The sequence below is a fragment of the Haliaeetus albicilla genome, chromosome 2 (genome assembly GCF_947461875.1).
Source record: "Haliaeetus albicilla chromosome 2, bHalAlb1.1, whole genome shotgun sequence".
In the NCBI taxonomy this organism is placed as follows: Eukaryota; Metazoa; Chordata; class Aves; order Accipitriformes; family Accipitridae; genus Haliaeetus; species Haliaeetus albicilla.
Genome location: NC_091484.1, coordinates 80,387,845 through 80,410,100, shown reverse-complemented (window position 1 = coordinate 80,410,100; position 22,256 = coordinate 80,387,845). Strand labels below are relative to the sequence as shown.

General features: G+C 58.9%; 3 protein-coding genes across 5 annotated transcripts; all 3 read left to right on the top strand.

Moving 5' to 3' along the window:
- Positions 1-658: 658 nt before the first annotated feature.
- Positions 659-4,197, top strand: LOC138684508 (zinc finger protein 300). 2 transcript variants are annotated; one of them, XM_069778522.1, is made up of 3 exons: positions 659-739; positions 1,389-2,208; positions 3,005-4,197. In XM_069778522.1, the coding sequence occupies exons 2-3, from the start codon at positions 1,424-1,426 to the stop codon at positions 3,009-3,011; spliced, it is 792 nt and encodes a 263-aa protein (XP_069634623.1). In that variant the 5' UTR covers positions 659-739; positions 1,389-1,423; the 3' UTR covers positions 3,012-4,197. The 2 variants fall into 2 exon arrangements, with proteins under 2 accessions (XP_069634623.1, XP_069634624.1); XM_069778523.1 differs by lacking the exon at positions 659-739 and adding an exon at positions 820-1,031.
- Positions 4,198-5,242: 1,045 nt separating this feature from the next.
- On the top strand, positions 5,243-8,707 carry LOC104313888 (GTPase IMAP family member 1-like). Its single transcript, XM_009913077.2, is given in 4 exon segments — positions 5,243-5,258; positions 7,728-8,096; positions 8,099-8,296; positions 8,512-8,707. Coding segments are annotated over 4 exon segments (723 nt in total). The 3' UTR covers positions 8,652-8,707.
- A 6,451-nt stretch (positions 8,708-15,158) lies between these two features.
- Positions 15,159-19,586, top strand: LOC104311224 (uncharacterized). Of its 2 annotated transcripts, none has more exons than XM_069778512.1 (5): positions 15,159-15,308; positions 16,010-16,136; positions 16,984-17,097; positions 17,568-17,672; positions 18,024-19,586. In XM_069778512.1, exons 1-5 carry the CDS (start codon positions 15,291-15,293, stop codon positions 19,208-19,210), a joined length of 1,551 nt encoding a protein of 516 aa, XP_069634613.1. In that variant the 5' UTR covers positions 15,159-15,290; the 3' UTR covers positions 19,211-19,586. The 2 variants fall into 2 exon arrangements, with proteins under 2 accessions (XP_069634613.1, XP_069634612.1); XM_069778511.1 differs by having other exon boundaries at positions 18,021-19,586.
- The last annotated feature ends 2,670 nt before the right edge of the window (positions 19,587-22,256 follow it).

The window sequence follows — 22,256 nt, the reverse complement described above, 5'->3', positions numbered from 1 at the left end:
CTGTGCAAATGCCCCCGAATCGTGGTGCAGGCGATTGGCGGCCTTGCTGCCCGCCGGAGTCACCCGTGGGCTCACCGCCCGTGTGCTCAGCACACCGTGGGCACCGTGTGCCGCCGGCTGGGCATGTGGCTGAGCAGCCCTGGCCCCAGCTGCTGGGCATGGGGAGGGGGTCTAGGGGGCAGGCCCCGGGGGGCTTTGGTTGTTGTCCTGTGGCAAACGCACACCGGCTGCACCGAGGCCACGCAACCGCTCCGTGTGCCGGCGGCAGCGCCAGGGCCCGACCGGGGCCACGGTGTGGGACCCCGCCGGTTTGGACCCCCGGCGCTCCCCGTCCCGCCAGACCCGCCATTCCCGCTCCCGAACCCCGGCTCGGGCAGCCAGGCTGGTTCCTCTGGTTTTGGGACAATTTGCGCCAAATCCTGGGCCCGGGGGTGGGGAGTGACGTTGCCACGGGTTGGGGGCGAGCATCCTTCACGGCGGGGGGGGGGGGGCAGGTTGTCCCCAGGTAGGGTGGGCGTCCTGCCGGGCCCCAGCCCGGGGGCGATGCTGCCCGGGGCCGTGGGGGGGATGCTGCTGCTGCCGCCGCTGCCGTGCCCGGCTGTGCCGCCCCTCCGGCCCCCCCCTCGGGCGGAGCCGCCGCAAGGCCGGGGTGACGGGCGCGGGCGGGCGCCGGTGCGTCAGCGGGGCGGGAGGGGCCGGGCGGGGCCGGCGGGACGCGGCGCGGCGGCGGCTCGGGCAGGTCAGCGCCGGGGGGGGACGGGGACGGGGACGACGCGCTGTGGGCGAGGGGCGGCACTGGGGAGCCCCGGGGCGGGGGGGCGCGGGGAGCGGGGCCGGGGACTCCCCTGCGCCCCGGACGGACCCTGCCCGGCTCCGCCGCGGCTCCGGCCCGGCCCGGCCCGGCCCCGCTACCCCCGCGCAGGAAGCGCCGCGGACACGCGTGGGATCCGCCGGGTCGGGATGCGCCGGGGGAGCCCCAGAGCGGGCCGGGCCCAGCGTCAGGCCGGGCCGGGGCCGTACCCGCGGTGCAGGTAAGGGCGGCTCGGCTCGGCCCGGCTCGGCTCGGCCCGGCGCACTGCGGTGCAGCCCGGCTCCCTCCCGAGGCCGCTTTTGGCCCCCCCCCCCAGCCTAGGCCCGGCCCCTCCGGGCAACCCCCCCCCCCCCCAGCCCATGGGACAGCCGCCCACCCAACCGGCCCAGGGCCATGAGATGCCACAACCCCCTTACCGGGGCACGGGGGGGAGGGGGGGCAGTGGGTGTTTGGCGGGGGGAGCACCCGAGGGGTTCGGCGGGTGCTGGCAGCCCCGGCACAGCCCGGTCCGACCGGTTCCCAGAGGTGCCGGGTGCTGGTGCCGGGAGCTGCAGCCCTCCCTGTCTGCGCTCCCCAGGGATGCGGGTGCCGTGAGCCGGGCAGCGGGCGCCCATGACGGACCTGGCTTCGCCCGCGGGCGAGAACCCCTTCGCCTTCCCGGGCGGCGAGGAGGGCCTGGGGGATGAGAAGGCGCTGGTGATCCACAGCCAGGCGGAGGAGGAGGCGGAGAAGGAGTTCAAGTGCATCCTCTGCGGGGAATGCTTCGGCCAGCAGCCCAGCCTCGCCCGGCACCAGAAGCACCACGCCGGGGAACGCACCTTCATCTGCGCCGAGTGCGGCAAAGCCTTCAGCCTCAAGCACAACCTCATCATCCACCAACGCATCCACACCGGGGAGCGTCCCTACCAGTGCGGCGTCTGCCAGAAGAGCTTCAGCCTCAAGCAGAACCTGCTCACCCACCAGCGCATCCACAGCGGCGAGAAGCCCTTCTCCTGCCAGCGCTGCGGGAAGCGCTTCCGCGAGCAGCGCTTCCTCCTCAACCACCAGCGCACCCACGCCGAGGACCGGCCCGGCACTGCCGCTGAGGTCCAGCCCGGCGGCAGCCGCTCGCCAGAGCTGCCTGAGGCAGCTGGCGGCCCCTTCGCCTGCGCCCAGTGCGGGAAGGGCTTCAGCTGCAGGAGCAGCCTGGCTGCCCACCAGCGCAGCCACGGCGGGGAGCGGCCCTTCGCCTGCCCCGACTGCGGCAAGACCTTCAGCCAAAAGGGCTCCCTGAAGATCCACCGGCGCACCCACGCCGGCGAGACCCCCTTCGCCTGCGCCCAGTGCGGCGAGAGCTTCGCCCAGAAGGTCAACCTCACCGCGCACCAGCGCACCCACGGGGCCGAGACCGCCCTCACGTGAGCCCCCCCCTCCCCGCCTCAGCACCCCCTGCCCATGCCGGCCTTCCTCCAACCACAGGTCCCAGCAGTGCCTGTGCCCCCCCCGCCTTTGGGGCTGCCCCGCCGGGGTTCTCCTCCTGTGTCCCCCCCCAGCCGGTTTCCCCCCAGGGTGCTGCAGGAGCACCTGGTGCCCCGCTCACACTCCCTCCTGCAATGGAAAATTCTGTCCCAGGGGAGTTGGGGGTCACTGGACGCTTCCCCAGGGTTTTGGGGCACGGGACAGCCCTGTCGGCATGGCACAGGGAGCCACCGGCACGCCTGCTTGGGGCGCACAGCCCAGCCTGGCCACACATTCAGCCATGCCCAGAATGACGGGGTGCCAGCAGCCTGGCTTGGCCTGGGAACCCCTCTGGCTGTGCTCCTCACCCGCTTCCTGCCCCTCATCCTTCTGCTGGGGTTTTTCTCCTGATGGTCACGAGGCTGGTCCTACCAGCACCAGAAGCCTTGGGCCCTCCCGTCCCCCACGCCAGGAGGAGCCTCGCACAGTCCGCGTGGTTCCCTGGGAGCCCTTCCTCCCCCTCGCCCGGCACCGCAGCCGCACAGCCTCATGCTGCAGCTTAAAGCCCCCAGGCCAGGGCGAGAGACCATGGAGGAGGAGGAGGAGGGAGTTTTCCCCAAGGCATCCTCACACGTCCCCCTGCCCTGCCTTGGCTGGTGTGGCTGTGGTCCGGTGCCGTGAACCCGTTCACCACCCAGCATGGCCCGTGTGCCGGGTGCTGGCGTGGGGTAACTTCTGCTGTGCTTGCTCGCCCAGGGAATGACTGCTGCGACTGCCAGAGCGGAGCCGGATCTCAGCAGCCACCAGCCGCCGGCCGCACACCGCCTTTCACAGGGAAGGAGCCGCACCACCACGCTGCCGTGGGCCCCACTGGGGAGAGGAACATGAAGAGGAGGAGGCAGCGGCTTGCCCCGGCTGCGCGGAGAGCCCCCAGTGGTGCAGAAATCATGCGAAATAAAAATAAAATAAAACACAAAGCTCGAGGGTGGAGACTGCTTCCCCACCGGCAGCAGCTCCAGCACGGAGGAGTGACTGCGGTGAGGCGGGGGGCTGCACCCCGCTGCGGCAAGGCAGAGACTCCCGGCCCAGGCAGCGCAGAGGTCCTGGTGCGGTGCCAGCAGCAAGGAGCTGAAGGACGACCCGGAGGCAGCGGGGAGCACCTGGCCAGGAAGGTGCGGGGTTGGGGCGGCGGGGAGGACCATGAGTGCCTGATGGGTGGGAAGGCTCCGGTCCGGAGACATGCTGACACCGAACCGCGGTGGAGAGCCAGAGCCTGGCTGGGAGAGGTGAGCCACAGCTGGGATGGGAATACCACCCTTCTCTGCCACGCTGGGCATGTGCGGCTGCAGGCAGGGACCAGCGCATGGCACGGTCCTGGCTCCCGGTGTCAGCGATGTCCCAGTTGCTGCCGAATCCTGAGGGACCTGGGCCAGGGCTCCCTCCTGCAGACCCCCTCCCGCATCCTCGTGTCACCCCTTGTGTGACGCCCTGGGCCAGCCACAGGCTCCAGGACAAGTGTCCAGGGTGAGCGTCCCTGCAAGAGGGACATGTGGCACTTTGCGACACTCTGGCCTTCGCCCCACACAGGCAGCAGCATTGGCAGCGCTGCCCATCCCCAGGCAGGATGCTCCATGTGGGCAACAACAAGCCGGAGCAGCAGAAATGCATTTTCGAAACCCAGGGATGTTTTTCCCCCAAACTTGTCACTCTGCACAGGGCCGTCTCGGCATGGGCTGCCAGCCGGGCTCGGCTCCAGCGGCTGCGGGTTGCTGGCCAGCGCCGCGCTGCCCGCAAGCTTCCCCTCGGCTCCGGACGAGAAGCGAAGCCCCATGCGGGTGCCTGCACAGGGACCCCCCGCGCTGCCCCGTCCCCCCGTCGCTTCCTTTGCCGCTGCTGTGTGGAAATGCAGGTACTTTGATGTGTATCATTAAATGAATTAAAGCCTGGAATATCCCGCGTCTCCCTCTCGCTGGAAGCTTGTGGAGCATGGGGAGGCCTGCTGGGTCCCCGCACTCCCTGGGTCAGCCTGTCTCCAGGCTGGGCATGCAGGGCAGAGCTGGGGGAGCCATCCCAGCCTTCCTGCTGGTGCTCTTACCCAGCCAGGGTCTCCTGGAGAGCAAGTGCAAACATGAGAACACGTATTTAGCAAAAAACCCCAAGTTACATTCCATATTTGTGGTTCACAATGTGCAGTCAAGCCAGGAACCGTGTTTAAGTGAAGGCTCTGGGTGTTGCACGTCGGGGGGGGTGCTCTGCTGGGGCTGGGGGCCTGGGGAACAGCCGCAGCAGCTGCGAGGGCACATCAAGGCCACCCCTTGCCGAGGACGGAGCTGCTCGGACACCAGCATGACCAGCTCCATGCTGCTGGCAAGCAACGGGCCACGGCCACATGGCCTTGCTCTGCAAGGCACCGGCTCCACATGGCTCCTTCCTCTCCAGCACGGCTTGGGGGGGTTTCTCTCTCATGAGTGGGCGTTTGAGCATTGTGCCAGCTGCAGCGGAGTTTGCTCCTGTCTCCCACTCACTTTTCTATGCTCTCCAGGTTGCCAAAGAATCCACATGCTGGTGGGACAGTGGTGGAGCGAGACCCCGGCTCACCCTCTACAGCAAGCCCCTCACAGGCGCCCACCCTAGGCTCTCCTTGCCCGGCTCAGCGGCTGTCGCTGCTGTGGGGCTCGGATGGATCCTGCACCGGGGATCAGTGGAGCATGTGCTGCACATAACTGGGACAAGCAGTGGCCAGGAGCAAAGAAAACCCCAATGCAAGCTCTACATGAGCTTGGGGACCACTACACGGGCTCAGGCCAGGCATGCTGGCCAGTGTGGTGAGCCTGAGCTGTGCCATGAGCTTGGCCATCACTGCCAGCCCCCAAGCACCCTGCCCCAGGTGCTGCCAAGCACCCAAGAAAACCTTGTTCTTGGCGCTGCCAGAGCACCGTTCATCGCTGGCATTTTGACGATAATGTGCCGGAGCAGGTTCCTGGAGTGGCTTACATGGCCGGCATGGAGCGTTTGCTGCCAGTGTGGGGAGCGTGGCTGAAGTTCTGCTCCTGACATGTGGGCTGTGGTGGGCACAAGGCTTCCCTTCCATCACGTCCCAGTGCCTTATGGTTGTCTCTGCCCCACAAACCCAGGCAGCACGGTCGCCATCCTGGTACGGCCCCAGCCCAGCGTCTCCTGTCCCTGTCCTGTCCCTTGTCGCTGCTGGACTCTGCCCTGCCACCCTTGCTGGTTTTACATCAGTGGTTCCCCTTTGCGCAATGCCCACCCTCACGCAGCTCCCTGTGCAGAGCACTCACACTGCCAGTGGGGAAAAATCACCAGTGGAGCAGGGCCCCCACACACCCCAGGTTGTGCACATGTGTCAGGGGCAGCCCCGTGTCCTGGGGTTCCTGAAGTCTCTGGGATCTCTGGTTCTCTGGGACCGTGTGGCCCTTGATCTCTGGAGTTGCTGGATCCTTGGCCATGCCTGCGTGGATGGGAATGGGGCAACAGTGCCTGGCAGCAGAAGTCACAAACATCTGAGACCCCAGGGAGGCTTCAGGGGAAACCCCGGTGTCACAGGACAGGACACCTGCCCCACTAGCAGGACGTCACTGCCCCGGCACGGCCACACTGGGATCCCGTGCATGGGCAACGTCTCGCTTTCTCCTTCCCACCCCCTTAATTTCCAGTACCAGAAGCTGAAACTTGGACTCTTCCCTGTTTCGGTGTGGTTTAGTGCTTTTGCTGCACCTGGCCGCGGCACCCACACCCTGCCAGGCCAGTGGAGCCACAGGTGGCTGGGAGCACCCGGAGGGGGGGGGGTCCAGGACATGTGAGACCCCACAAACGGAGGTGGCACCCAGAGCCCCCAGCGGTGCCCGAGGCCGAGCATGTATCCTCCACAGTGGGAAATGGGTCCCTTGGGGAGACGTCAGGCTGTGAGCCAGCTGGCATGCGGTGGCTGCCTGGCAGAGCCGTGCTGGAGTGGCACACCCCGGCCCCACAGCAGCACCGCTTGACCGCCAGGGACATGCAGGACCCCCCGTTCCATGGGGGACTCGTGCCAGAGAAGCTCTCGCAGGGCAGCCCCGTGGGAGCACCATCACAGGCTCCTGTTTTCACCCATCCTGCTTTCCACTCACCCAAAGTGCTCCCGTAGCAAAGTGCCCCCCGTCCACTCCCACCCCTGTGGGCACCAGGGCACACTGCACAGAGCATCCCTTCTTCAGGGCATCATCCCAGAGCAGCCCACCCCTTGGGGTATGGCTCCAAGGACAGCAGGGCTGTGGTGGCCTCAGCCAGCCTGGGCTGCGCCCAGGAACTGCTGCAGCCTGTAGCTGGGGCTGGCACTTGCTGTGGCACTGGGAGTATGGCACAGGCACCAATGGTGGCATGCAAAAGTACCAGGAGCGCTGCACAGGCACCGACGCCAGCATGCAGAGGTACCAGGAGTGACCCAGGACTCCAGGGCACACCAGTCCTGCCCACCCTGCAGCTTCTGCTTCTAATTGTAAATGTCAGATGTGCGGCCGCGGGTGGGAGGTTTGTGGTCAGTGCGGGGTCGCAATATGGGGTGAGGCGAGGGGCAGGCAGGAAGGGGGGGACTCTGGTGAGTCTTCCCCCCGTCTGCTGTGCACTCCAGCTATGCCTTTTTAGGGCCCATCTTCCCACAGCACAGGCAGCATTTCAACACCCCATAGCCTCATGCCGTGGGGAGAGGCCGGTGCTGCGAAGGGTCTGCATGCTGCCCCAGCTGCAGCATAAAGACTTTGCCACAGGCGGCCACTGCCATTGCTGCTGCCGCTCTGTGCACGAGCAATTCCCGGTGGCTCTGAGAGTCTCCAAGGGGACATGGTCTCTGCCACCCCCCAGCTCTCCGCCTGCTCGCCCAGGAAGGAGCCTGAGCCCTGGGCCAAGCCTTGCTGCCATGGGCAGAACAAGACCCCGTCCGGCCTCATTCTGTGCACTAGCAGAGAGGCAACAGGAGAAGGGACGAGCTCTGCGGCTGCAGGGGGGAACTCTTGCCTTGGCACTGGCTCCAGCCAGGCATCATGAAGGTACCAGGCTCGAGGGGCAGGGGAGGGAGATGTGTGAGGTTTTATGCTAGCTGGAAGGTTTTTTTGAGGGGAGGAAGGGAGTCCAGGCATGCCCGGGCAGCCAGAAGAGCCGTGCAGGGAGGGAGCTGGTTTGTCCCTGCTGAACTCCTGCCTGCACAAACCTGGTGCAGTGCCTGTTTTGCAGGCAGGAAGACCTGAGCGGGAGGCCAGGCTGTGCGAGAGAGCACTTCAAAGGTGTCTGGAGGATGTTACTGGTGTCCCCAGCCCCCCAGGCAGCCCCAAGGATGGTCTCCTGGGGGGACAGCCCATGCGGACACCCCAGGGACCTGGCACAGGCAGCACGGTGGTGCTAACAGGAGTTGTGTATGTCTGCTTTTGTCCGTGCAGCGTGGCTGTGGCCATCCAGCGTGCTCTCATTCCCATGCTGCCCAGGGAAGGCAAGGGCTTGGGGATGAGGCTCCTCCTGGTTGGGAAGAGTGGGGCAGGGAAAAGTGCCACCAGCAACACCCTCCTCGGAGAATGCCTGTTCAAGTTTGCGACCGAGCTGGTGATAGTTAGCTGTGTGCAAGCACAAGGGTGCTGCGATGGTGAGGACATCACGGTCACTGACACAGCTGATATTTTTGATCCAAAGGCTGCCATCTGTGAGGTGTACAAAGAAATTACTCATTGCATCAGGCTGTCCTCCCCAGGCCCCCATGTGCTGCTGCTGGGAACCAATCTGGGCCAATCCATCAAGGAGGACAAGGAGGCTGTACAGAGACTGCAGGACATTTTTGGAGTTGATGTTTTGAAGTACATGATCATGTTACTCATGCAGAAGACCTGGCAGGGAGGTCGCTGCACAATTACCTGCAGTATTGCAGCAACGGAGCGCTCCAGGACCTGATCCTGCGCTGTGGGAGCAGGTACTGCGGCTTCAACAACAGAGCAGTTGGTGCTGAACAGGACCAGCAGGTCACCAAGCTGATGGGGATGGTCTGCCACGTGGTGCAGGAGAATGGGGGTGAGTGGTAGAGCAACAACGTGTACCTGGAGGCCAGTTTAATGGAAGAGAAAGTGGAGTATCACATGGGGAGGTACAAAGCAGAGAGGAAAATGAGGGAGTGGTCCAGAGCTATGCCATGCAGGATAATTGTGGGTTGTGGGATAATTCTCCTTGTTCTTCCTCTGTTTTCCCTGATTTTCCTTATTTTTCCTGATTTCCTTATTTTGTGGTAGCGATGAATCACAGAGTCACAGGAACATCAAGGCTGGCAGGGACCTTTGGAGATCATCTAGTCCAAGCCCTGCTCAAGCAGGGTCCCCCCCCAGAGCTGGTTGCCCAGGACCATGTCCAGTTGGGTTTTGGACACCTCTAAGGATGGAGACTCCACCACCTTTCCGGGCAGCCTGTGCCAGTGCTCAGTCACACTCACAGTGAAAAAGTTTCCTGAAGTTTAAATGGAATTTCACATTTCTGTCTGTGCCCATCACCTCTCGTCCTGGCACCGGACACCACTTGGTCTCCATCAGGTGAGGAGAGGATTCCCCCTCAACATCCTCTTCTCCAGGCTGAATGGTCCCAACTCTCCCAGCCTCTCCCCATCTGTCAGATGTTTCAATGTCCCAGTTGTCTTTGTTGGACCCGCTCCAGCGTGTCCACATCCATCTGGCACACAGAGCTCTCTGCTCCATGGACACATGCCACTCTCCAGCCCCAGGAGTCCTCATGTAATGACCACATATTTCCGAGGGAGATTATAAACTAAAATACTTCAAACCCGCCATGCCTGGCCTGGCACCATCCCACCGCAGTGCCATGTGCAGCCCCAGGCACCCTGATTTACTGCTGTGCACGCAGTTGCTGCTGCCACTGCTCTTGGAGACGCCACCGAATGCTTGCTTGTCATGTGTGATGGAGACACAAAGGCTGGTTTGGAAGGAAGAGGAGAAATGGCAAAAGACCTTCTCTGCCGGGCCAGGTGTGCGAGGGCGGCTGTGGGACCTGTCCTGTTCCTCAGACCAAAGCGGTGCCTGCCCCAGGGCACGGTGTTGGGACCTGTCACCCTCCTCCTGCCACTGGTGTCCATCAGGGAGCTGCAGCTGGAGTCAGCCAGGCAGGGGACATTTTGTTTTCCTCCCCAGGTCAGTGAAAATAGAGATGAGGGAAGACCCACGCAGACAGTCTGGGCAGTCTGGCAGGGCCTTTCCATCAATGCCTGTGGCACTGGGGTGTCTCCCTGCTGTCTTGGGGCTTTCAGCTCTGTCCTGCAGTGCTGGTCCTAGGGATATGAGCATGGGAGATGACAGCAAACTCCTCCCAGGTCCAGGCCAGCTCATCTGGATTTCCCGTGCAATGCAGTTTCATTACAGCAACTCGTCACAGCCGCAGATGCCTTGAAGGTCAGCAAAAGGCTCCACAGAGCTCAGAGCATCAGCAAAGCACCAGGGTAAAAGAGGGGGTCCTTCCACAGGGATCTGCTGCAGAGTGGGAAAGTGATGGGTCTGTGCGGGGCCATGGCTGGGGCCACTGCCTGCAGTGGCTCCAGGAACAGCACTGGAGCTGCCTGATGCTCGTGCTGGAGATGCCTCTTGAGCCAGGGTATATTGGGTTTGCATGACAAGGTTTCAGTAGCAGGGGGGCTACAGGGGTGGCTTCTGTGAGAAGCTGCTAGAAGCTTCCCCCATGTCCCATGGAGCCAATGCCAGCCAGCTCTAAGATGGACCTGCTGCTGGCCAAGGCCAAGCCCATCAGCAACAGTGGTAGCGCCTCTGGGATAACAGATTTAAGAAGGGGGAAAAGTTGCTGTGGGACAGAAACTGCAGCCGGAGAGAGGAGTGAGAACATGTAAGAGAAACAACCCTGCAGAACCCCAGGTCAGTGAAGAAGGAGGGGGAGGAGGTGCTCCAGGTGCCAGAGCAGAGATTCCCCTGCAGCCCATGGAGAAGACCATGGTGAGGCAGGCTGTCCCCCTGCAGTCCATGGAGGTCCATGGTGGAGCAGATATCCACCTGCAGCCCAGGGAGGACCCCATGCCGGAGCAGGGGGATGCCTGAGGGAGGCTGTGACCCCGTGGGAAGACCACGCTGGAGCAGGCTCCTGGCAGGACTTGTGACCCTGCGGGGGACCCATGCTGCAGCAGTTTGTGAAGAACTCCAGCACATGGGAAGGACCCACGCTGGAGAAGTTCATGAAGGACTGTCTCCCATGGGAGGGACCCCACACTGGAGCAGGGGAAGAATGTGGAGTCCTGCCCCTGAGGAAGAAGGAGCGGCAGAGACAAGGTCTGATGAACTGACCCCAACCCCCATTCCCCACCCCCCCTGCGCTGCTGTGGGGAGGAGGTAGAGAATTCGGGAGTGAAGCTGTGCCTGGGAAGAAGGGAGGGGTGGGGGGAAGGTGTTTTAAGATTTGGTTTTATTTCTCATTACCCTGCTCTGATTTGATTGGTAATAAATTAAATTAATTTTCCCGAAGTCGAGTCTGTTTTGCCTGTGACTGTAATTAGTGAGTGATCTCTCCCTGTCCTTATCTCGACCCACAAGCCTTTCGTTATATTTTCTCTCCCCTGTCTAGCTGAGGAGGGTAGTGATAGAGCAGCTTTGGCGGGCACCTGGTGTCTAGCCAGAGTCAACCCACCACACAGGGAAAGTCCAGCCCAGTGGCTCAGCAGGAAAGCAGCCCAGGGTGTGAGCCTTCTACCAAAGGTCCCATGAACCGGCTTTTTCCGTGGATGCAGTGAGCTCTGGGCATTGCAGATAACGAAGCTCAGGGCAGGCGAAAGGAAGCACAGATAACCTTGGCTTTTGCACAAAGGGCAGCTCCCCCTCCTCACCCGCGGCCCACCCTCCCTAAACAGCCCACATTGCCCAGGTCTTCTGAGAGGGGGGATGCCCTTCCTCTGCTGTGGCCCAGAACACACACCCCCACCCCCCACCCCCCAGTGCAGTGCCTGCTGAGTTCACAGGGCTGAAACTCCTCTGCTCCCTGGGGAGCAGGGACTGATTGCCCTCCGCCGCCTGAGCCTCCCGGGGCTCAGCATCACAGTGAAAAACAGTTGTATATGGAACCAGTTACAGCCCTTGTCACAACTGGGAAATGCCATCATAAAACTAACAGACAGAACAAACCATAATTAAAACAAAAAACTGGGACAAGTATTGCATTTCTAAACCCTGAAAGATATGGTCAGCCCTGAAGTGGTCAGGCAGTTGGACTAGATGATCTTTGTAGGTCCCTTCCAACAGAACTATTCTATTTCTATTCTATTCCAATTTTCTTTCTGCAAAACAAAGAATTAAAAATGGCTTAAATAATCAGAAAGTATGTGGAAGACTTATATGACAAATTTAGAGGGAAATAGCTTTAGAAAGTACATTGGAGTTAAAATAAATTAATTTCCTTCTAAAAACATTCAAGCAGGACAGAGAACTGCTTTTTCGTTTTGTCCTGGTTTTGGCTGGGATAGAGTTAATTGTCTTCTTAGTAGCTGGTATAGTGCTATGTTTTGGATTCAGTATGAGAAGAATGTTGATAACACACTGATGCTTTCAGTAGTCGCTAAGTAGTGTTTAGTCTAAGTCAAGGATTTTTCAGCTTCTTGTGCCCAGCCAGCAGGGAGGCTGGAGGGGCACAAGGAGTTGGGATGGGACACAGGCAGGACAGCTGACCCCAACTGGCCAAAGGGGTATTGCATACCATGTAACATCATTGCCAGGGTATAAACTGGGGGGATTTGGCCGGGGGGAGGGGGATCACTGCTTGGGAACTAACTGGGCATCAGTCAGTGAGTGGTGAGCAATTGCATTGTGCGTCACTTGTTTTGTATGTTCCAATTCTTTTTTTATTATTATTATTGTCATTTTATTATTGTTACTGTTATCAATATTATTTTCTTTCTTTCTGTTCTATTAAACTGTTCTTATCTCAGCCAACGAGTTTTACTCTTTTTTTCCCGGATTCTCTCCTCCATCCCAATGCGGGGCGGGGGGGAGTGAGTGAGCAGCTGTGTGGTGCTTAGTTGCTGGCTGGGGTTAAACCACAACACATTCTTTTGCCCCAGATATTTGTAGGGTGCAGATAACCACGAGAAGTTGATGTTCCTGTAATGACCTGGTGTGTACTACCAGTACAGACAAACTTGAAGTTTGTTAAACTACCATTATGGAAATGCAATTAAAATTTCCATCTTTATTGACTTTCAGTTCTCATTTGGAAAGAAACATTGCCCAAGCCTTGTTCATGGAAATCATAACCCACACCCTAAAAGCAGGTATTACAACCTTTTTTGGTTTTTTTCCCCTGGAATAATAGCAGCAGAATTTAAAACAATTTACCAAAGGCACCTGTGCATTTTGTCCTGGAGTTTCAATGTTGCAGCTTCTGATGGTTATGGTTTCTTCTCCAGATACAATGGCTGGAATTTAACCATTGCCTGTGAAGTGTGGCAGGGCATGTTAGAGAGAATGTGTGTGGGAAGAGATTTCTCTGAATTGCAAATCAGCTGTGCTGAACAAACAGCCTTGTATCGGCTGTCACTGAGGAGCCAGTTCTGCTCTCTAACAGCAGAAACTGCACAATAATCACAGAAATGGGAAAGTATGGAAAAATATCACCTCCTCCCTATGGGATGCGTTTTTAGTTGGGTACTTCTTGTCCCCACTGCTCTGTGCCCACAGCCAACACATCAGCTCTGTCTTCCTCCTCCACACAAGAGCAGGGCTGCCAATTTTCCTGGCTCAAAGGACTGAAGAGGCTTTTACTAGAACAAGTTTTGCCTTCAAAGTTGCCAGGTTGGGCGTCCACACACCAGAATATAAAGGCTATTCATGAAGTAGCTGCACCTCCGGTAATGCTGGGCACTCGAAAACGCTCTCATTTCCCGTGTGAAAACACTGAATCCTGAGGTCCATCTAGTGGCTGCTCCCTGAAGGCTGAGCTGGTGGCAATTGTGTATTAGGGGACCCAAGGAAGGGGCCGAGTGGGGCGCAGATGGAAAGAAGAGGGTGTAGCCATTAAACACCATCCCCCGTGGAACTAGGGATGGAGCTTGGCACTGCGGGGATGCTCCAGTCCCCTGCCACCGGCACCCAGTCATGGTCCTGCTGTGACAGGGATAAAGAGTTGCTGTGCAGCAGGGGCTACGGCACAGACAGAGCTGTCAATAAGGCATAAGCAGAGAACATGGCCCAATTCCCAGAGCAGAGGGAATAGGAGGGCGACTGGATCCTTTCCACTGCCCCTGTGTAACCAGTGGATGCTGCAAAACCATCCTCACACTGAGATATCTCTGCAACCTATGTAAACTTCACCTGAAAATTAACTGGAAAACCTAGTGAAGGAGGAGGAGGAGGCAAAGAGTTCTGTGTTCATGTAGAGAGTGGCTGAGGGAACCGGGGTTGTTTAGCCTGGAGAAGAGGAGGCTGAGGGGAGACCTTATCGCCCTCTACAGCTAGCTGAAAGGAGGTTGTAGCGAGGTGGGGATCGGTCTCTTTTCCCAAGTAACAAGTGATGGGACTAGAGGAAACAGCCTCAAGTTGTGCCAGGGGAGGTTTAGTTTGGAGATTAGGAAAAACTTCTTCACTGAAAGGGCTGTCAAGCACTGAAACAGGCTGCCCAGGGAAGGGGTTGAGTCACCATCCCTGGGGGTATATTTAAAAGACGTGTAGACATGGCACTTAGGGACATGGTTTAGTGGTGGATCTGGCAGTGTTAGGTTAATGGTTGGACTAGCAGTCTTTTCCAACCTCAATGGTTCTGTGATTCTGTGATTATGGGTGGAGACCCCCCCATCAGTGAGGTTTCTTAAGGTGAAAGCATCACCATGGCTCAGCAGGCACTAGTGGTGGGGCAAGGTGAGCCCCCACACCTCCCTGGCCTTGCCGGGATCCTGTTGCATGCAGGGGTTGTGCTTGGGAGCTGTGCCTGCCTTCCTGAGCCTGGAGGCAAAACAACCCCAGTTCCCCCAGCTGCCCCTCATAAGACTTGTTCTCTAGACCCTTCACCAGCTTTGTTGCCCTTCTCTGGACACGCTCCAGCACCCCAATGTCTTTCCTGCAGTGAGGGGCCAAAACTGAACACAGTACTCAAGGTGCGGCCTCACCAGTGCCAAGTACAGGGGGACAATCACTTCCCTAGTCCTGCTGGCCACATGATTTCTGATACAGGCCAGGATGCCATCAGCCTTCTTGGCCACCTGGGCACACTGCTGGCTCATATTCAGCCGGCTGTCAACCACCACCCCCAGGTCTTTCTCTGCTCGGCAGCTTTTCAGCCACTCTTCCCCAAGCCTGTAGCGCTGCATGGTGTTGCTGTGACCCAAGTGCAGGACCCGACGCTGAGCCTTGTTGAACCTCATACAATTGGCCTCGGCCCATCGATCCAGCCTGTCCAGATCCCTCTGTAGAGCCTTCCTACCCTCTGGCAGATCAACACTCCCACCCAGCTCGGTGTCATCCGCAAACGTTCTGAGGGTGTTCACCATAAAGAAATAATTAGCAATAATTACTGTAGACCATGATTACTAAATAATAAGCAACGAGGTAAATCCCACCGGGCCTCTGAGCGGGGCGGGCACACAAGCCGAGGAGGCCGCACCGGAAGCCGCCCCGACAGACCAATGGTGGCGCCGCTGCCAATCACGTGAGGGGCGAGGCAGGCGCAGCGCTCAAAATGGCGGCGCCGCCATCACCGCGCTCATCCGGCCGAGCGCGGCCCGGCCCCGCCCCTTTGGGAAGCTGGGGCGGGTCACGTGGGCACTCGACCGCACTTTCCGGTCGGCAGCGGCCACCTTTTCTTTTCCCGGAAGAGGCGTGGCTCCGGCCGGAAGCGCGTGGGGGAGTGACGGCGGGAGAAGCGGCCCGCGCCGTTTGTGCCGGGGGGGGGAGGGGAAGGCGTACGTCACGCGGCCTACTTCCGGCACGGAGCCTTGTGGGTGGCTGGCGCACCGGAAGCGCCGCTCTGAGGCCCCGAGCGGCGGCCCGGCGGGGAGCAGGCCACCCGCCTCCTCCCGGGCGCCATGGCGGGGCAGACGCAGGTAGGAGCCGGGCCCTGGCGGAGGGTGGCCCGGACCGCCCTCCCCACCACCGGGTCCCTCGTTGCCCGGCTCTGCACACGCCCCCCCAATCCCCCTCAGGCCTCTCGGGGGGGGCTCCTGCTTCTCTGCCCCCCCGCAGCCGCCATCATGACTCTTCTGACTTCCTCCCCCCCCCAACATTCCCCTCCCCGTCACATTTTCCCCCCCAGCCCCCCCAACACATCCCCTCCCCAGCCCCTCCTGCTACTGCGCACCCCTCTGCCCCCCCCAGCCCCCCCGTGACCTTGCCGCCCCCCCCCAGCCACCCCTGTCGTCCCTCTCTTTCCACAGCCACGTGGCTGAGCGAAACCAGAGCCCCTTCCTACCTGCCCGATGGGGCGGCTGTCCCTTGGGCATTGGCGGGCCAGGCCGTGCGGGGTCACTGTGGGTTGCTCTGGCTGCTGGGTGCATCACGGGCTGCCCTGAGAAGAGACCCGAGTGCCAGGCAACATCTCCCTAAGATGTCATTTTCTGAAAAGCCATAATTCCCCCACCCCCCCCGGGTGCATGGCCTCCTGGGGAAGCATTGTGCATTGGTGCTTTAAATCTCACATTCTCGTGGCTCTCCTGGGGGTGGAAATAGCGCCTGGAAAATAAAACCTATACGAAACCCTTCTTCCCCGTGGCTGTGGGCCTCCACGCATGCAATCCTTGTGTGGCAGGAACCGGTGACCTTTGAGGACGTTGCTGTCTATCTGAGCCGTGCAGAGTGGGACGCCATTGCAACAGGGCAGAGGGATCTGTACCGCACCGTCATGCTGGACAACTACAAGCTCTTGACATCCCTGGGTAACCTGCGGTTTTAACTCCGGGGCTCAGACGTCATCCGGGAGGGGGGCACGGCTGGGGTGGGGGGGCTTCTGTCATATTTGACTCCATCAGAACCATGCTGCTTCCAGTGCTTTGTGGGGCTGATCAGTGTGTTTTGAACTATGGCTACAGGGTTGGGATAACTGCTCCAAGCACCTGCAGTCCTGGGGGAGTTTAGTGTTGGAAAAACACAGTATTTGGGTCTCTTTGAGCTGGTGACTGCCTCTGAAAATGTAACTGCAGGCGAGCTGCCCGCCCTGAGGTCAGGCGGGGACCTGGCAGGGGGTCATGGCCATGGGCCAATGACTCTGTCCCCTCCCCTGGGTGCTCAAGCTGCAGCGGGGCAGGAGTAGCACATACTAGGCAAGGCGCAGGGGAACGCACCCATCAGAGGACAGTAGAGTTCCCTGAATGAGTAAGGTCCCTTCAGAGGACTTGCCTGCTGCCACCAAGACAGGATGGACATCTCTGTTTACCTGCATAAAGGGTCTGAGCTGGGCACCTAGGAGGACATCCCATGCCCTGGAGCTGCTTCTAGGATGAGCAGCAGATAATCCCTTGCTGGGAAAGCCTGTCAGCGGGGCTGGGAGTTGGTTCCCATACTCCCATCAGGGCTCTGCCCTTGTCTTTGTGAATAAATTAATCTCTGGCAGCAGCTCCGATGTCTCTCTTGCTTTTTTCCATGTTTCGGTGTTGTTTCTGCTTGGGCTTTTCTGGTCACGGTGAAGTGCAGCCTGGGGTGTCACAGAGAAGACCTTTATTTTGTCCTGTTAACAATGTATTCCACAGTTTGTACTAGAACAACATGCTCTGCTCCACCCCCCAGGCTACCCAGGCCCCAAACCTGACGTTTTATACCGGATAGAGCATGGGGAAGAGCCATGGGTCTGCACACCACAGAGCCCAGTGAGGTGGGATGGACCCGACAGCCCCTCTCCAGGTGAGCAGGAACAACCCAACCCCCATAGGACCACTTACCTTGACAGGGAGCGGTGGCATGTTCCAAAGGCCGCCCCAAACTCTTCTCTGTAGCTGTGACCAGCGTGTCTCTGGGGTTCCCACTTGTCCTCCTGTCCAAATCCCTCCCCTCCTCACTGCCTGTTTTGAGGCGTCTCCCCCATTTCCCTCTCGCCCTGCAGCCCTCCCCGCACAGGGCAGCAGCAACGTCAAAGGGAAACAGGCTGCCTGCCTCCCCGTGCAAAGGCTGCAGCTCCGCAGAGACGTTGCTGATCTGCTGCTGCTTGTACCCCTCAACCCGCCGAGAATCCTTCCCTCTTTCAGTCACCCATGAGCAGGGTTGTGGCTTTCTGGCTGCTGGCGGTGGACCGGGCTTCCTCCTCTGGCCCTGTGGCTGTGGAGCAGAAGGGCTTCTTCTGCCGGGAAGGTGACATCTGTCTGGTTTCCCTGCAGGACACGATGGGGACGTGAGCTGGCTGGAGGAGCCTCCCTCAGGCTGGTGGCCTGGTGCTGGTGGACGCCATGCGCTGGAGGAGAGGATGCAGACCCCCTGCTGTGGTGAGTCCTGGTGCCCCCGCTTCCTCACCACCAGGCTCTGGAGCAAAGAGCCCGAGGTGGGCTCCAGCCCCATCCCTGTCCCCAGCTGCCTGTGCTGCACCTGGTCATCACTGCTAGGGCTCCTCCCACCCCTGTGCAGGCAGCATCCCTGGGCAGGGCTTGACTCTCCTGCCTACCCAGGCAGAGGTCAAGGATGTGGAGCCCAGGCAGCCCCTGAACTGGGAAGAATGGATTTTTCTCACTGGCTGTCAGCATCTCCCCCGTTCCTTCATCATGGTCCCTCTCTCCCTGTCGCCATCACAATGTCCCAGCCAGGAAGAAGGCAAACTCTTCCCAACCCTCTCTCAGCAGGAGGACGGTGTGTGCAGTGGCGTCTCCGGTGTAGAAGACTGCTGAACAAGTTCAAGTGTCTCGGGGATAGGAGCGAGCTGCCGGCAGAGGCAGCCAGCAGAGGAGTGGAGGCAGTGGAAAGTGGAGACCAGGCACAGATGGTTTTCTTGCCTGGGAAAGAGGGAGAAGTAGAGGATAAACAAGGGGTCAAGGCAAATGTGACACAAAGCAGAGGATCCCCACTTCGTCCGGTGATGGAACAGCAAAACAAAAAGGCAGATCCTCAGAAGCGCCTGCGTCGTAGCCGTAGGAAGAGGTTTCAAAGGAATGCCCAGAAGAGTCGATGCGCTTTGAGAGAAGTGACATTTCTCCAGAGAAAGAGGAAACTGTCTGTCGAGGATTTGAATGAGACTATTTTGAAAGACCACTGTTACTGTGTGGTGAGTGAGACACAGCTCTTGTGTTGCACCCCACATCCATCTCCTCTGAGAGAACACGACTACTGCAGGAACCGCCAGGCTGGTGTCTTGGCACTTAAGGACCATGAATACTGTCACATGCAAAGGATTTGTTATCGGGGCAGAGTTAATAAAATTGTTCATCTTACTGGTAAGGCTCGGGCCGTGCTTCACAAGCTGGCAAAGCGAAAATCCCAAATAGGGCGAATCATCAGGAAAGCCAAGCGAATTATGTGGCCTTCCAAGCCTTGCGCCAACAAGACGTTAGAATTTCCCCAGGGTTCTTCTAGTGCCAGCTGTCTTTCTGAACCCGCTGTCCCTCCTGCTAAGGCAGAAGACGACCCCACGAAGGGGATGTGTGGGGCATTTTGTCCTCCTGCAAAACAGGAGATTGTGCTGTCGCAAGGGGGCACATCAGAACCACTTCATGCCCCTGTGGTGTCTTTTGAACCCATGGCTGCACCCCCACCCTCAAATGCTGCTGCGGAGGTGAAGAGGGAAGCGACACACCCCAAGGTGTACGTACACTGCGAGACACAGAGGACACAGCTGATCCAGAGCCCTGATGCTAAGGAAAATGTTGGAGGACATGAACTTGTTAATTCAAATTACATATCACTGCATGACGCATATAAAATGGTGATGCGGACTGTCAACCACATGTTGGACTCCGTATGCCATAACTTTGAGCTCGGTGGCTACTCTCAGTGTAAGGATATCTGGCCCATCATCATTCAGATAGACAGCTGATCGTCAGCAGAAGGTCAGCAGCAACTCCTGGGTGTTCGAGGTGAACAGTTGGGACCTTCTTCCCTCCAGCAAAACCCACTGAAGTGATTTAAGAGAAGAAATGCTGTGAAAGGTGTACGGAGCGGATTAGTGGGTATAAAACTCAGTATGGGGCACCTGCTGGGGAAACTGGGATTCTCTGGAAGGCTTCAGGGAAAAGGCTAAGGGAAAGGGGAAGGATCAGTGTGGATAAAAGGAGGAAGCATGGGAAAACGGGGCAAAAGGGGAAGGATGGGCAGCTGCGTGTGAGCAGGCAGCTGGTCAGTAGGTTTTCTGGCTGGGTGGTGCCTGGTCACTGCGGTCTTCCCCATCTTCTCATTAAACTATATTAAATTACTGTCCATGTTGTCACACTTTCAGGTCTGTCCATCTGCATGCGGGCTGCGCTCGCAAACAAAGGAGCAGCCGCTCACTGGGCCCAGGCAGGGAGGAATCCCCCGGGGTTGTTGGGGCACTGAACTTGGCTGCCGTTAGTGCTTTGCTCTGCCGGATGCAGGCAGTGTGCCCGGCTTTCCCCACTATTAATTTAAGCAAAGAATATGAAGAGAAATTTTTAGGGTACAATATTAAAGGGGGACTTTGGTTTTTGATGAGACTTTCCAGCTATCACTTATAGAAGCAGGCAGGGATGTACTGTGCAGAACCCTGCAGCATTCTCTTTCTAAAATTACTGAAAAAAAGCACTGTTCAGCAGATGTCTGTACGGGGGATGCTGTTACGGCTGCTAGCAGAAGATTGGTCCCTGACCAGGAGGTGAAGCTCCCTGAATTCAACCACAGGAGATGCCAGGAGGAATTGGTGGATGTGAAGGACACTGGCGAGGGAAGCGGCAGCATGTGCAGGCAGTGCCGGCTGGGCTTCGCTGGTAGTCAGGGGGGAGCTGAACCCCCAGGGGAGGGAAGTGAAGTCTGGGACCTTCTGGAGAGAAGAGTCTTGCAAGAGCAACAGTGCCCATGGAACCACAACACTCATTCCAGGCAAGGCTGAGATTACTCTGGTAATATCAGAAAGGCCAAATTTGGGTATAAGGGTAGCAAAACTGGCATGAATTTGTAGTATTTTGTATCAGAAACAGTGTGGCCAGCAGGAGCAGGGACATGATTGTTCCCCTGTACTCAGCACTGGTGAGGCCGCACCTCGAGTAGTGTTCAGTTTTGGGCCCCTCACTACAAGAAAGACATTGAGGTGCTGGAGCATGTCCAGAAAAGGGCATCCAAGTTGGTGAAGGGTCTGGAGCACAAGTCTTAGGACAAGCGGCTGAGGGAACTGGGGCTGTTTAGTCTGGAGAAAAGGAGGCTGAGGGGAGACCTTATCGGTCTCTACAGCTACCTGAAAGGAGGCTGTAGTGAGGTGGGGGTCGGTCGCTTCTCACAAGTAACAAGCGATAAGAAGAAACAGCCTCAAGTTGTGTCAGGGAGGTTTGGATTGGAGATTAGGAAAAAATTTTTCACCGAAAGAGCTGTCAAGCACTGGAACAGGCTGCCCAGGGAAGGGGTTGAGTCACCATCCCTGGGCGTATATTTAAAAGACATGTAGATGTGGCGCTTAGGGACATGGTTTAGTGGTGGATCTGGCAATGTTAGGTTAATGGCTGGACTCGATGATCCGAACGGCCTTTTCCAACCTCAGTGAAACGTGAAGGAGACGGTTCTCTCCACATGCGCCTCCTGAACGACCCGGCCACCGAGGCAACGCTCAGGGACAGGACGGGCGGGCGGACGACGTGGCTCCCGGCAGGCCAGCTGACACCGGCCCACGGGCAGAGCGGGGTTTGGCCCGGCCCGGCCCGGCCCCCGGAAGCGGCTGCTTCACCGCCCGACGGCGGGATCACGTGGGGCGCTGCGCCAATCCCGGCGGCCGCCACAAAATGGCGGCGCCGGTGAGGGTAGCCAATCGCGCGGCCGGCGGGCGTCACGCGGGGCGTGGCGGCGCAAGGAGTTCCGGGAGAACTTTACGGCTTCCGGGTCACGGGACCCAGCCGCGCGTCGGGGGAAGGGGCGGGCGGAAGGAAGGCGTGGCTCTTCACCGGAAGTGCGTGCGGATGTTTACAATGCTCGGGGCGCGCCCTTTCCGTTGCCGTGGTAACGCGGGACGCGGCCTGCTGCTTCCGGGCAAGCGGGCGAGGCGGCTCCGACCGGGCCCGCGGCCGCCGTTCCCTCCCCGGGCCCGTTCCCTGCCCGTCCCCCCCGGAGCAGCGCCATTCCCCATCCCCCCCGTCCCGCTCTGGGCCTCCGCCGGCGAAGGAGCGCGCGGTGCCCGTTTGGCAGGAGCCAGTGACCCCCGAGGTCCTGCCGGGGTGGGAGGAACACCTGCAGCCTCCTTTTTATCTAAAAAGTAGTTGATTCTCCGGATAATTACAAAATCGACGGTTTCTTGCTACGATCAATCTTAGATCGAATGCAATGAGACCTCCAGGCTCAGGGATTTGTCTGACTTATTTGCCCAGTTCCCCAGTGTCGCACACCAAGGCCGGTGCTCCTGTTTTCCAGCTGGTCTCTTGGCAGCTCTCTGTGCTGGCTGCCGTGTAACCACTTCTCTGGATTTTGTTTTCTGTAGTATAGACAAACTTTCTAAAGATCCCTTGTCTCCTGTGTGTGGTTCTTCCTTAATTCAATTCTCTTGTCCATGATATGTGAGTTGTTTTCTCAATTTACCCTCTTGTCCTGGTTTCAGCTGGGATAGAGTTAACTTTCTTCCTAGTAGCTGGTATAGTGCTGTTTTGGGTTCAGTATGAAAAGAATGTTGATAACACACTGATGTTTTCAGTTGTCACTAAGTAATGTTTAGTCTAAGTCAAGGATTCTTCAGCTTCTCATGCCCAGCCAGCAAGAAGGCTGGAGGGGCACAAGGACTTTGGAGGGGGAACAGCCAGGGCAGCTGACCCCAACTGGCCAAAGGAATATTCCGCATCATGTAACGTCATGCCCAGTATATAAACTGGGGGGACTTGGCCTGGGGCGGGGGGGGGGAATCGCTGCTCAGGAACTAACTGGGCATCGATTGGCAA

Excerpts from the sequence above, each read along its gene's own strand:
- LOC138684508 (XM_069778522.1), top strand. The coding sequence starts at position 1,424 with ATGACGGACCTGGCTTCGCCCGCGGGCGAGAACCCCTTCGCCTTCCCG.
- LOC104311224 (XM_069778511.1), top strand. Across the intron at positions 16,137-16,983 it reads CAAGCTCTTGACATCCCTGG|GCTACCCAGGCCCCAAACCT; the intron begins GTAACCTGCGGT and ends TCCACCCCCCAG. Across the intron at positions 17,673-18,020 it reads GATGCAGACCCCCTGCTGTG|CAGGAGGACGGTGTGTGCAG; the intron begins GTGAGTCCTGGT and ends ACCCTCTCTCAG.